Raw genomic sequence first — 14,153 nt, 5'->3', positions numbered from 1 at the left:
GTGTTGTCACAGCACTTAGAAAATGCTTAGCATCAGTGATGTTTTCTTCTACGGTATTGTAACTGTATTCCTGAACCTCTGAGCTGGAAATAAGCAAAGTCACTGAAGTCACTTGGTGGGGCTAGCTGGTACATCAAAGATGTGATTTCAAAAGAAAATTCAACTTTGGTAGCTTTAGGTAAGCACAGTCAAACTGAACATATTCAATGACTCACATAATTGCAGCCTCTCTTCTACCATACCTCAAACTTTACTTGGGCATGTCTAAAGAAGCTTAAAAGAAAAATCCAATGATAATTTAAGAATTTAACCTAAAACTCTATATTCTGTTCACTACAGCAGTGCAAAGCCAAGCTATTTTTATTTTTCATTATTCCAAAACTAGCTACAAAATTTTGGAGCAGAACAACACAAAATTGCATCAAACAACAAAGAAATGGAAAATGTCTCCATAAAACACTGGCTAACAAAATAACATCCATCCACAGAACTTAAACTACTACCAACTTGCTACAGTGTACCATGAAACTGATATGAATTAAGAGTTTCACACTCAATTTCGAAAATTATACAAGTAATTACTGAAAGTGGACAAGTAACGGACAGGAATTTTGCATCAATCACAAAAAAAAAAATCACGTTACATGCACATACATATGCTGCTGCACAGAGGTAAAAAAGAAAAAGACATCCTATCTAGCAAACTCCTTTAGACTGAATATTACTCCTCTACATTATGCAACATACATGGTGTTCAGCATTCAAAAATATTATAGAGAGAAATCAATGACTGCAGAAAATGCTCAAAACACCAAAGACCTACGAGGAAGAGACCCACCTTTTAATGATACCACTGACTTACCAATTCCAGGACAGAACACTTCTGTGGCATCTTTTTACATCCCAAAGCAATGCATCAGATACTGATGTCTACCTATCTACACACATATACAGGCTACATACACATCAAACACAGCATGCAAGGAAAAAAAACAGTAATCACTGTTGTCAGGCAACTTGGACTAGATAGAGGAGTTCTCATGAAGCATAAATTAATTTGCTGAAGTTTCATTTGTTTGCCACAAAGGACAACTTTGTTTTAAGGTAATGAAGCCTACAAAACCATCAGTCATACGCTTTCTGTTTTGAGAACTACCAGTCTGCTTGAAGTTACTGGAGTATCTCTTACCATTTCACGAGTTGGGTCAAAGCTGTCTGCAACTGGTTTCCTTCGGTTTGTTCTCAAGAACCTGACCCACAGCGTGCCTGAAAACTACCTCCCGAAGGCATAGGATGAAGCTGCACTGAACAGGAGCATGCCAAAGGCGATGAGCCCAGCTTAGATGCAGCTGGAGATACGTGCATTGCCTGGGCACTGCCACTAAAAAAGATGCTTAACTAAATAACCAGAAAACCGAAGAGTGCGGTGAGCACGACTGCTGAGTCAAACAGGGAATAATTTGGGACCGCAGATGGAGGAAGCAGAAGGAGTGAGGGGGAGGAGGGAAAAATAAAGCCCGCCTGTCCCTACAGGCTGGAAGGCACCCGGCGGGCGGCGGGGCGGGGGTGCGGGCAGCACTGCCCGCCCGCGGGGAGCACAGTGCCCGCTCCCGCCGGAGGATGTCCCCGGCGCGGGCACCGCCGCGGCACAACGGGGCAGCTCCGAGCACGGGCGGCCGCGCTGTCCGGGGAGCCCCGGCCCGCCGGGCACCGGCTCCGCCACCAGGTCGCCGACACGACGCCCCGCCGGCGCTGCGCCGCGGCCGGTTCCGAGCCCCCTCCCGCCCGGGAGCATCGCTCCCGCGGGGCCCGGGCAGCTCGGCGGGGCTGCGGAGCCGCGGCGGCTCTGTTCCTGCTCCTGCTCCGCGGCTGGGCCTGCCCCGCGCCCCCAGCCCGCGGACCGCATAGCGCTCCGCTCTGCTCCGCACCGCCGTCCCGGCGGGCGCCGGCAGCCTCCCCGCCCGCCCCGCCGCCGCCGCACTCACACGGGCGGCAGCAGCATCTCCATCGCGGCTCCGCTCGGGCTTCCTCCGTGCAACGCGGGCGCGGCGTGCTGCCGCCAGCACCATGCCAGCTGCGCTGCCCCGCCACAGGTGCGGGGAGCGGTGCCCGGTGCCGGCTGCGCCCGCCCGGCCGAGCCACCGCCACCGAAGCCGCCGCTTCCGGGGGCCCGCCCGCGGGAGGGCGCGGCGGGGACGGGCCGCTCCGCGCAGGCGCGGCGGGGGTGCGTGGCCCGGCCCGGGCGGGCGCTGGTCCGGCGGTGGGGGGGAGGCCCCGATACCCGCGGTGGGCAGGGGCCCTGCGCTGGAGCCTCCCGCTCGGGCACGCGAGGGGCTTTAGGAAGAGGATGAGGCGCCGCTGCCCTTTGCGGGAAGAAGCGTAGCCTTCGAGGGGGTGAGCCCGAGTCCCGCGCCCGAGTGCGTGTTTCCCGCCTCCCAGGAGAGCGGTGGCTCCGGGCGGGGCCGGAGAGCGAGCTGCCCTGCACAGGGGCACGTCCCGCAGAGCGCCCGGGTCAGGGTCCCTCAGCATCAGGGCAGATGGATGGCTGGTGGCGCTCGCGTGGGGACACAGAGGTGCTCTAGCCCAAGGGAAAACAAAAATACTTGAAAGTGGTCTCAGGTCTCCTCAGTGAGAAGACCCACCGGCAGGTGCACGCCATGAGGGGCATCCCCACCTTATTCCTAGGCCGGCCGAGGAGCTGGCCTGGCACCAGCTCATGCAGGTGGTTGCAGTTTTAAAGCAGAGCCGAAGCGAAGAACAAAAGCGCATCGGGGTGGAGGAGCTGCATAGGCTCCAGTTCGCTGTGACCTGTTGGATCTCATCTTCTTTTATTTGATCCAGTCCAGTGGAAACACTGCCACTCAAAACAGCTGCCCTTCTGTCTTTTGCAAACGTTGCTGCTGATGATTATTAAGTACTTGACTTGTGTTTTAATGTGATGCAAAATGGCAAAAGGAAATACGAATGGATCTATTTCAAACATCTCTTTGTAAGCAACACGAATACAAATAGTAATGAAGAATATTACATTTAGCAATTTCTGACTTAGGGCATTTGAGAAAAATTTAATGTACTTGGACTCTGTAAATTACTTCTAAATCTTAGAAGATTGTGTAGTGCAAGATATGTTTAGTAAGCTGAACAAAATTCAAGTATTTAAGTCTGATAATGCCTAAAAATAAAATGCTTCTTCACTGGAGTAAGAGATTATATTTTGGAATAGTATCTCTAAACTAATAAATATTTCTAAATGACCAACACTATTTCTCTAAGAGTGAGAGAAATTTAAGGATAGCATATTTTAAGTAGAAGGCAAAAAAGAAAATGGCAGATGTGTTTTGGGTGAAGAATACTATAAAATGGATACATAAAGCCTTCACCCATGTTTCTAATCACTGGCTATTAAAACTAAATGTATTTTAATTTGTTATTTTCATCTTTGCTAATCTCCAATAATACTCCTCACTTAGAAAATGCCATTTTAGTTTTCTCAGTTTACCAGTTCTCTTTTACTACACTGCGATGTTTGATTTGGGAACACTTCAATTTTTTTTTTATGGGTTTCCACTGGAGGTTTTTCTAAATTAAATAGTCACAATAGGCAGTGCCTGTTTTTATTAAGTCTGTGCTTTGTAACTGCTGAATTTATCTCTTCTCGAGAGACAACTAGGTTTGCCTCTTTGTTGTGTTAGAGAAGACAAGGTACTTGTTAAAGATTTACATGCGCAACAAAACCTGCTTGCAGGGAAGTCTGCTCCAAAGCCAGCAATAATGGCCTCTGAAATGGAGGTTTAAAATTCAGCCGGTTCTGTGTAGCATAGCATTACCGAGGTCTGAGTTCATAAGCAGGTCTGCCCTAGGTAGATCAGAGAGTTGATGAAGAATGTCTCATCACACTTCCAGGTTTTTATAACTTAGATTAAACTCATGTATATGTTACTTTGTAAGACAAGGCTCCTAACTTCTACTGATCCGTAAGATCTAAGTGAATCCTACTGTGCTGTGTTTAAGGGTCTGTATGAGACTATTGTGAACTTGTGAACTTGTCCAGAAGCTGATGAGGGATTTTGCACAGTATTTGCATATAGATCCTGCAAACATGTAGGCAGCTGCATATTCTGTCCCATGCTAACATGGCAGAACTGTTCAGTCATGTTGTTATGGTTTAACTCCAGCCAGCAGCCAAGCCCCATGGAGCTGCTTGCTCTCTTCCCCAGCAGTAGGATCTGGGAGAGAATCATAAGGCTAAAAGCTAGAAAACTTGTGAGTTGATATAAAACCAGTTTAATAGGGAAAGCAAGAGCTGTGCACGCAAGCTAAGCAGAACAAGGAATTGATTCACTCCTTCCCATGGGCTGGCAGGTGTTCAGCCATCTCCAGGAGAGCAGGGCCCCATCACAAGTAATGCTGACCTGGGAAGGCAAACACCATCACTTCAAACATCTACCTCTTTTTCCTTCTTCCCCACACTTTATATACTGAGGATGATGTCATATGGTCTGGAATATCCCTTTGGTCAGTTTGGGTCACATATCCTGCCTGTGTCTGCTCCCAGCCTTCCATGCACCCCCAGCTTCCTTGCCAGTGTGGCAGTACAGAAAGCAGAAAAATCCTTGTCTCTGTGTAAGCCCTGCTCAGCAATAACAAAAACATCTCTATATTGTCAACCCTGTGTTCAGCACAAATCCAAAACACAGCCCCATACCAGCCACTGTGAAGTAAATTAACTCTACCCCAGCCAAAACCAGGACAAACATTAATTCTTAAATGAACAGTAAGCATTTCCAACCTGTGACTTCTCTCTTTTTCTTGCAGTGTTGCTTTGGCTTCAGAGCCAAATGTTCAATATTGGTTCAGTTAACTTCTGTGATGCAGAAGATCAGAAAGAAACACAAATAGGGCAGCATTCTATATTTTTTTCCCAAAAATTATGTCTTTGTACTTCAGTAATTCCAAAAGGAATTATAAACAGCTGAAACAAAAATGAACTGCATCCAAACTGCATCATGTGATTATGGCAAAACAGCTTGTGTCTCTAACTATGAGAAAACACATCCTTTAAATACAATGTCTGGATTTTTACAGGATTCTGCTTGATGCAAGACCTCTTCTTAGAAAAGAGCTTTCAGAGAAAAAGCTTATTTATATATGTGTGGGGGTGTGTATATGTAGTTTGGAAAGGAGATGGGCTATGTTTCCTAACTATGATGAAACAGCTGTCTTTTTTGTTTATGCTGCAACAATCTGAATTACTGCATTTACTGAGGAAATTCCCTATTGTGTTTCAGGCTATCCCTATTGTTTTACGCTATCCCTGTAACAACTCTTGGTCCTTTCCCACTTGTTTATTAAGTTTCAAACAAATGTGGCCAGCGCTTACTTAGGATCACATGGTTCTTCAGATGTATTGACACTAAAAGTATTTGCTGATATAGAAACCCTGATACTAACCATCAGTGAAGTACATCCACTGAAAATGAAGCTATGCCAGCAGAGCTCTGCTTGCTAGCAAGATAGTTCCACAAGTTACATGGTCCTACAAATGGAATAAAGAACCCTGGTAAAAGTCAATGTAACTGCATACATACCTGGTGTTTTATTAGCATCTTTAAGGGATCATGCACCCATACTGAGGTGGTCACATTAGAAGAAGTCTGTATTAGGTTTAGCCAAAGAGGACATTGAAATAAGTTCTTACTGGTATTTCTAATTGACAAACAGGTTAGGAAGACATCTACAAAAAGGACAAAAATTAAGTTTGTAAGAACATTAACTCTTATCGAAGATATTAGAAGTTATAGCTTCTAAAGGATTTGGGCAGAAAGCTTATGAGGACATGCTAAGGCTGGGATTCTTTTCTGGAACAGGGAATAAGAAAGGAATGGGTCTAGAATCAAATACTTAAGTACTCTGTCCTCCTTATTGCTTCAAACAGAAAAACAATGTGCTTCCTCACTTTGTTAGCTGTCAGAGTATCCATTATATTTGTATCTTACTGAATTCAGTTGTGGATAATTTATGTATAAGATTTATGTAAAAATTAATATGTATTTATTCAAAATCTGTGAGGGCACACATCCATTTTTTTTCCCTGTGCATTTCACCCCCAGTAACATTACCATCCAGCAGCAGACCTTTATACAACCAAGGCCACTGTATCTGAACAGATCCACAAGGACCTGTGTGGAATTCATGACAGGACTTGAGTTCAACACATAATTAGTTATTACTACATTGTTTTGTCTAAGACACTAGCATTAATCCAGCATTACCTAATCTTAAAAGGCCTCGCTCTAGTGGAAGAAACTCCTTTTTCTTTCCCCAGAAGCATGGAATATTTAAAGTTTCAGAGAATCATTGAGCTAAGGTCATGAATGCATACTGCAAAGTAATGTGAAAAGGAAATGCAAGAAAGTGCATGCAGCAGACTGCGAAAGGGACCAGATTGCAGAGGAATATGTACTGGAGAGTAGGCAGGGAGAGAAAAAATAAGACATGTAAATTGGGAATGTGAAATAAGGAATAGCAAAGCAGCTGCTATCAAAAATAAATCGTACTGTGACCACAATCAGTTAAATACAATTAAGCATGCATGAAAGTATTTAGTCTTTTCTAGTGTTATTCTTCTGTGTAAACAATTGCTGGAGCACTAAGAATGATATATACTTAATGAAAACAGGTGAAGGGTAAGATTTATTCTGTAAAACTCATGGACCTTATAATGATGATGAAAATTAGTAACTAAGAACTCTTTTTTTCAGTGTTCAAAACCAGATATGGTTTTTGGTAATTTCCAAAATGACTTGATATGGCACATAGTCTAGTAAACAGGATTTAAGTACTCTAATCCTAGTTCTGGAAAAGAAGGGCCACATAAAAAGCAAATGGTATGATGCTTCTGAGTTCTACTTGATGGAGAAGCCAGATACCTGTGGTCAGTGCTGTGTTCCTTTTAGATTACAGCTTCCAAAAGGAAGTCCTAGCTCAAGTAAGCATTATGACTGGAAGCCAATGTAGGTCATGGCTGTGATTCATATTAGTACTGCAAACTACCAAGACGCAAAGTAGATCTCTTGATGAGCTGATCTAAGGCCCAGTGCTGCAGAGGTTTAGATTTCACATAAGGTGTATCCGTGAGATAACTGTGAAAGAGGTGGACCAGCTCCTACTCTCATACCTGCAGACTTGTGTTGCTGTATAAGGCAATCACGTCTCTATACTGAGTGGGTTCCATTCACCAAACCATACCAAACTACCAAACCACCCAACCAGAAGAAAGCCCATCAAAAATTATGAGATTTCACCTTATAACCATGTGATCACTTCGATATGATGCAAAGGTAGCCGCAGTAACCTGCAGCAGGGATGTCTTGGGGAAAACTGGACCATCCCAATCAGCAACGTGCAAAGCTGATAAGGAGCTCCGCCCTTCAACACAGAATTACACATTACTAAGTTCTGCACCATTTTTGTGTACAGCCTACAAGAGAAAAAAAAAAGGACTTATTTAAAACATTCAGGTTTTAGCAAACATATGGATAAGCAGTCACTGGTGTTTTTTTCCTGATCATTTTACTTTAAAAGAGTGTAGAAAAGACTTTTGTTTATTATTATGTTCTGTCATACTTGTTCAACTCATACTTCTCCTCCATCATATTCCCCACTCTAACAGCAATATTGTGAGATAGTCCTAACCCAGTCAATCAACTAACACACCCCTTTCTCAGAAGAAAACGGGTGCAGCTCATTAAACTCACATTTAAACAACTGATGCTGCCATCTAATGCTTACTGAATGCACAACAGACAGAGAAATTCTACTCTTTCCAGTAGTCCAGGGTATCCATCATCAGCCTACTGCAAACCAACAGTAAAATCACCAATTTGCCTGTAGTCATGCACATAGTGAGCTTACCTAAGAACAATAATTGGAAGCAATTTACACTGTGAAAAGTGACACTATGCTGAAGGAATCAATCTAAATATATACTGTTTCATATGCATATAAACAAGACAGGATGAACAGTATTTGCAGAGTCTACAGCGCTTGAGGTATTCAGTGAAAATGAAAAATGCTGTACACTGGGAAAAAGCAAGCGGGATTTAGCTCACACATTATACAGATTCTTTTGTTGCAAAGAGGCAATGAAATCAAAGACATTAAAATATTAAAATGTTATATTCAGGGAGGCATAAAAATAACAATCACGTAGCTATAGTTACTGATAATTTTGCAGAGAGGTTGTTCAGGGAAAGTGACAAGCATATCATGCTGCTTTTCCAGAAATGAGTAAATCTTCATTTGGAATAACCTTTTTTGTGTGTATAAGACTAGAAGGTATTGCAAACTCATTATAAATATTAAGAAAAGAGCTCAGGATGAGTACATGGAACTATTCAGAATGTCTGTTAAAACTGGACTCAAATTGAAAAAAAAAAATGAAGGGAAAATTTAAGTCAAAGATAAAGATGTGAAAATTTTAGTCCAAAGATTCTGGTACAAGCAGATGCTCATAGAATGAGTAGTTTGTTATGGTGTTCCTGGAGTACAATTTTCACTGGTATCAAGGAAATTCTCTTGCTAGTTTTTCTATTCAAAAGAACATTGTGATCCACACTAATATACTGGGGTAATAAAATTAGGTAAACTCAGAACCTTAAATATTCAAAAGAATATTTGTCGGAATGCTAATATTTAACCATAGAGCTCAAAAAGTTAGTTTATACAAACTAGTTCTTGAGAAGTTCATTTTAAGACTTTCAGACAAAATAACCATAAAATTGAGAAAAAAACTGTGGGGAAAAATCTAGAATTGTTCTTTGAAATTTTATCTTCTGTCTTTATTTCAATTTTTTCAGTAGTTTTTTAGAGGTAATTATCTCAAATATTTCTCTTTTTTCATTAAAATTACGCTAGAAAGTATATAATCTAAACTCCAATATTTTCAGAAAAAGCTCTGCATTTCCCTTTATTTAGTTCAAATAAATACTTGTCATATTGTGACAGCTTTATAACACAAAAAACCCCAGAAATGTGATTCTGAAGAATCAGAAGAAAGTAAAAAGAATTACTCTGCAGAGGCAGTACTTTTCATCCTGCAAATTAAACATCTGCTTAAGCCCTAAACCATTTAAAGCACTCAAATTCATCTTTAGCACAAAGTAAATAAGATACATTGTGATACTTATTTCCAAACTTTTATATTTGTAATGTATATTTCTGAAAATAAATAGGAAATTGACAAGTTGTATCCTTTCTTTAACCTCAGTTTATGTGCTTTTTAATATATCTGGAAAATCAGTAAAATTTAAAAAAGCAATCCAGAGTGCCCATTCTGTTTTTCACAATTCTTCCATTCACTGTTATGTTATGCCCTTTGTCTCATCTGCATAAAGCAGTCCAAACTCTCTCTCTACAGCTGTATTAGGTACCTGTTTTTATCAGTCCTATCTCCAGACACCATTATGGACACACTGGACATTTTGCTAAATGATTTGTATTAATAGATTAGCTGAATTAATCAACTGCCATACTAAGCCTCCAGCATTCAAATTTATATATAATTGGTGAAAGAGTGAAAGAGTTTTTATCAATACCAGTGCTACGCTCTTCTCTTTTTAACAGCTTGCCTTAAAAGGCCACAGAATTTTTAATGGGCATAATACTTATGAAGCCAAAGCTGCATAGCAAGTGGCAGTTTTTGACTACATGATTACCATGCCTAAATAGCCCCATGCTGTTCAACACAAAAAGCTTACACTTGCATGATGTGAAAATCTGAAACTACATGTGGAGAGAAAGTTTCCTTTATAATAAATGTATTCAGCAGTGAACTGGTTTTTTAAGCTTCATAGGATTTAAAAAACTTACGGAAGCTTGAAATAAAATGAACAGTTCTGAAGTGTCTGTAATCTGAGGCTGGAATATAGAATGCACTTACTGCAGTATGATTTTCAGGACTATTACAACCAATTCATGCAAATAAAATTGTCTACTGTTATTTTTACCTTTTCACTTCCCATTTGTATTTTTAGTAATGCTGGGATCTGTCACAACCCCATTTTCTCAGAGCAGAGACTGTATTCTTTACGAAGAGCTGAGTACAGTTTAAGTACTACTTGTAATATGAATAAGAAATAGTAATAATAATTATATCTTACAGTTGAATGTGAAAAAGTTTGAGAGCCCAATCCTGTTTCCATCCATGACAAATTTTAAATAAAATGAAGAGGAAGAAAAGTAGATATTAGGTCTCTTTGTGAGGATACAATTGTGAAAGTTAGTCCCCAAATATTGTAATTATTACTGATATATAAATGGTAATGCCTAAGTATAGGGTTTAATCATGGGTATCTAATCTACATGAGCTTTCCTTAAGGGCAACGAGCAAGTAAGGACATCATAGCATAGCATTGTTGGGCCATATCAGATCTTTTTAGCTTATCCGTATCAGATACTTTCATCGTTACTGATGGGATTGCAGCGGAAATAATTTAAGAACAGGCCATATCTTGATCTTTTTTAGGTTCCCCAGCAGTGGATCATCCCTTGGGAGCAGACTTTCAAGTCCTGGGCACTAGAATGACAGTGCCTGCAAAATTGGACAGGAGCTGGAACAGGAATTGAGCAGAAGAAAATCATACTTCATTAAAACCTTACTTACATCATTAAAGCATCTCTCAATAAAAATTACCTGTGAATCTAGTAATTAAAACAATATATCAAAACCAAAACAAAGACTGGGTGATCTAGTAAGAACAAGAGGAGGCGACTACTATAAAGATTACATATATATTTTAGATAAACCAGTTGAAACTGGCACTTACATACTTCTAAATATGCTAACTGGTGTTCTATACAGTAAATAAGCACCTCAAATATTTAAACTTGTAATTTTTCCCCCAACCATGTTCTTTAGTAATCCATTGAGAACTCTTCATTTTCCATTCAGTAGAAACAATGTTTACAGTTTCTACTGTATATAAAATTATACATATTCAAATGAGTGCTAATAAATGTAAACTTACTGTGACTTTAGGATTCTAAAATTATACTTATAAGAATTTATTCTTTTGAATTTATCCTAAACACTGGTCTAATGCCATGTCTCACACACACTCCATGTATGTATGCAAAACATCGAATAGAGGTGTTTTTTATGTGTACAGCACCTTGCAGTAATGGATTATACATTAGACCAAATTTCTAAAGCTCTGAATAAACAGACATTATTACAAAATTATCTTTGAACAAGCACAGAGAAATGGCAACTACTTAGCAGCAATTGTGTTCACTTTTTAAATAGTACACTGCTGATACAATGCATTGCATATCTGAAGAAACAGGCTAAAACCAAGATTACAACTAGCATATAGTATTTTATGGAGACAGGCAGCAGGACGAGGAGTACTTCCTCAACTTAAATTATTATGCTAATAAAAAAACATAGTTACTCAAACTTGCGTATCCAAGTGATGAAACAAGTCCCTGGTTCTTAACACTTTGAACAACTGTTCTAAATTGCTTCATTTTTTTAACCTTTTTCCCCTCTACTGTTTCCCCTCAAATATCATTCTTGACAAATTCAGAACCCAAATCCCTTTGATTAAAGGACAAAAAACACATGTGCATTCCTAAGCATGCATGTAAGCAAGCCAACAAAATGTGACAAGAGAAATAAATGTGTTGGTGGTCATAAATGAAAACAATAGCAGCTAAGCAACTTAAGATGATATGTGACTTTTTGTGAAAGACTTTTTTTTGGTTACTTTTTTTATTTGTTTCTTAAAAAATATAATGCTATTTTAATTATTTTAAAAATAAATGGCTATAAAATATTTTTAATCAATATAAATGTATTTGTATTTAAAAAAATATTCTTACAACTGTCAGTAGTTGGCACTGTTATTAGCTTCTTGGCTGTGAGACTAGGCACAACACACTGCACACTAGCATTTCTGGTTATTCCAGAACAGAAATGTTAACCAGGACACAGACATTCTTGCTCCTTGCAAAACAAGCATGCTTTTCAAGCTCAGCAAAAGCTCAGGCAAAGGTCCTGTGCAAATAAGTTGTATAGTTATACAAAGGAAAGGGAAATTCTGGTGGTCACACAGCATCTTCGTAAAAAATTGCACAATCAAGTTGAAGACTGATCTGTTGAACCCTTAATCTTTGATGGTTATTAGATCTGTGTAGGTGTCAAGCACACCTGCTAAGCTACCTATTTGGCAAGACAGAACACCTTACAACAGTAATGCTTGAACAGCTTGAACACATTACTTGAACAGATTACTTGAACAGCAACCAGTGAATTGAGGCCTCATTTCACTCTCACTGAAAACTTTTGTCCTCTGTTTGCTGATCAGTAGTACTTGTGTTCTTGTCAGGAAGGAAAGAAAGAGGCAGCGCAATAAGGAAGAGGAAAAATGAACATTTAGGCTAAGAAACTGGAACAGAGCATGCTTTTATCACAGGAGCTAGACTTTACCTTACTGAAACCAGCAAGTTTAAGGCTTGTTTTTCATAGTTGTCCAGTTCGTTTAATGTGTGTATCTGTGTAAAACAAGAACAAATGAATGCAAGTGATGAACGTAAATGCTCTGGGTGGGAGCTTTCAATTTGGGTATTTTTTCTACAAAAAGATACCCAAGAAAAGTCACAGAAACTGAGATCAAAGACTCGGAACAGCCTGAAGAAGCTCATACCTCAAGAGCAGTTTTCACCCCTTGGCACTTCTACATGTTTTCAAGAGAGGCAGAGCTATGGCAGCTGTTCAGGGTGACAATCGTGGCTTCTCTTAAATAGTACCCAAGGAACAATTACAACCTGGAGAGAATACAATGTTGCTGTCTTTCAAACCCCCATTACAGCTTTGATCCTTTTCAGTATCCTCACTAACATTAGCTCAAGGTTCAAGGTTGTTCAAATAGAATAGAAGGTTAAGAAACATTAGCAGATGAATAGAGAACATGACAGATAATAAAAATGATGCTTTGGAAACTCATACTTTAGACATGCTTGAACAGTGTGTCATTCTGATCCTTCACATTTCAGAAATGATACAGCTGAAAAAGGTTAGATACGCTAACAAAGATTACCAAAGACTAACCAAGTGCAACTAATTGGTCAAGGAGTATCCAGAACACAAAAGGTTGTCACAGAATCACAGAATCACCTAGGTTGGAAAAGACCTCTGAGATCCTTGAGTCCAACCTATGACTTAACACCACCTTGTCAACTAGACCACGGCACTAAATGCCACATCCAGTCTTTTCTTAAACATCTCAAAGGAGGGTGACTCTACCACCTCCCTGAGCAGCCCGTTCCAATGCCCAGTCACTCCCTCTGTAAAGAACTTCTTCTTAATGTCTAACCTAAACCTCCCCTGGCACAGCTTAAGATCATGCCCTCTTGTCCTACTGCTGGTTGCCTGGGAGAAGAGACCAACCCCCACCTGACTACAACCTCCTTTCAGGGAATTGTAGAGAGATCCTTAAAGTGAGATCCATAAAGTGAGTAGTCTGGACACTGTGAGTGGCTACAGTCTGTATCAGTGCGAGCACAAAGGCTTATAAAATGAAAGTAGCAAGGGCAAGTTTTAAAGAAAATGTGTTTCTTCACAAAATATACAACCGGGGCAGAAATATCTTTGAAAACTTATGAAGTGCCTTGTGCACACTAAAACTGTCCGTGATCAGAAGGGGCAACCAGACACGTTCACAGATAAGACATCCACATTATATAATAATAATTAGCTGCGTAGACTCCATCTTTTCCTCAAGAAGTCCCTGCAAGACAAATTGGTGGTGACAAATTGGGTGCCCAGCAAGCTGACAGCAGCACCACGCTGTGTTTACCCCCGCATTTTCGCCAGCCATCTGCTGCTGGTGTACTTTCCCCACCCGAGCCACTGGCCCCGCGGGGACACCATCCTGGAGCCTGCTGTAACTAGTCCCCGGTTTCAATCAGTGCCGGGCTGTCGAGAGCGCTGGACCGAGCATCGCCACGACAGCGGGCGGCTGCCCAGGGCAGGCCGAGGAGCCCCAACCCGCGCCAGGCTCACCCGCAGCCCCGCCCGCGGCAGAGGCCCCTCAGCCGGCAGCAGCGGCGACCCCGCCCCGGGGCGGAGCCGGGCACGCCCCGCGCCCAAT

At 41.0% G+C, this 14,153-nt stretch overlaps 1 protein-coding gene and 1 long non-coding RNA gene across 6 annotated transcripts in view; both read right to left on the bottom strand.

Annotated features, from left to right (window-relative positions):
• Positions 1-2,166, bottom strand: part of KLHL2 (kelch like family member 2) — a 58,418-nt gene extending 56,252 nt beyond the window's left edge. The window contains exon 1 of one of the 4 annotated variants that reach the window (XM_064652403.1): positions 1,986-2,166. In XM_064652403.1, coding sequence (XP_064508473.1) covers positions 1,986-2,008 — 23 coding nt within the window. In that variant the 5' untranslated portion in view covers positions 2,009-2,166. Of the gene's footprint in view, positions 1-1,189; positions 1,354-1,985 lie in introns of those variants that run through there. The other 3 variants (XM_064652401.1, XM_064652404.1, XM_064652402.1) reach the window with 3 other exon arrangements.
• Positions 2,167-4,261: 2,095 nt separating this feature from the next.
• On the bottom strand, positions 4,262-14,078 carry LOC135413150 (uncharacterized). 2 transcript variants are annotated; one of them, XR_010430107.1, is made up of 4 exons: positions 12,491-14,078; positions 7,305-7,480; positions 4,790-5,536; positions 4,262-4,412 (listed from the first exon to the last, which is right to left on the bottom strand). It is a non-coding gene; the product is annotated as an uncharacterized LOC135413150 (long non-coding RNA). The 2 variants fall into 2 exon arrangements; XR_010430106.1 differs by having other exon boundaries at positions 4,790-7,480.
• Positions 14,079-14,153: the final 75 nt, after the last annotated feature.

The sequence above is a fragment of the Pseudopipra pipra genome, chromosome 4 (assembly GCF_036250125.1).
Source record: "Pseudopipra pipra isolate bDixPip1 chromosome 4, bDixPip1.hap1, whole genome shotgun sequence".
Taxonomy (NCBI): Eukaryota; Metazoa; Chordata; class Aves; order Passeriformes; family Pipridae; genus Pseudopipra; species Pseudopipra pipra.
Note: the sequence above shows the minus strand (reverse complement) of the source record. Positions and strands in the feature narration are given on the sequence as shown.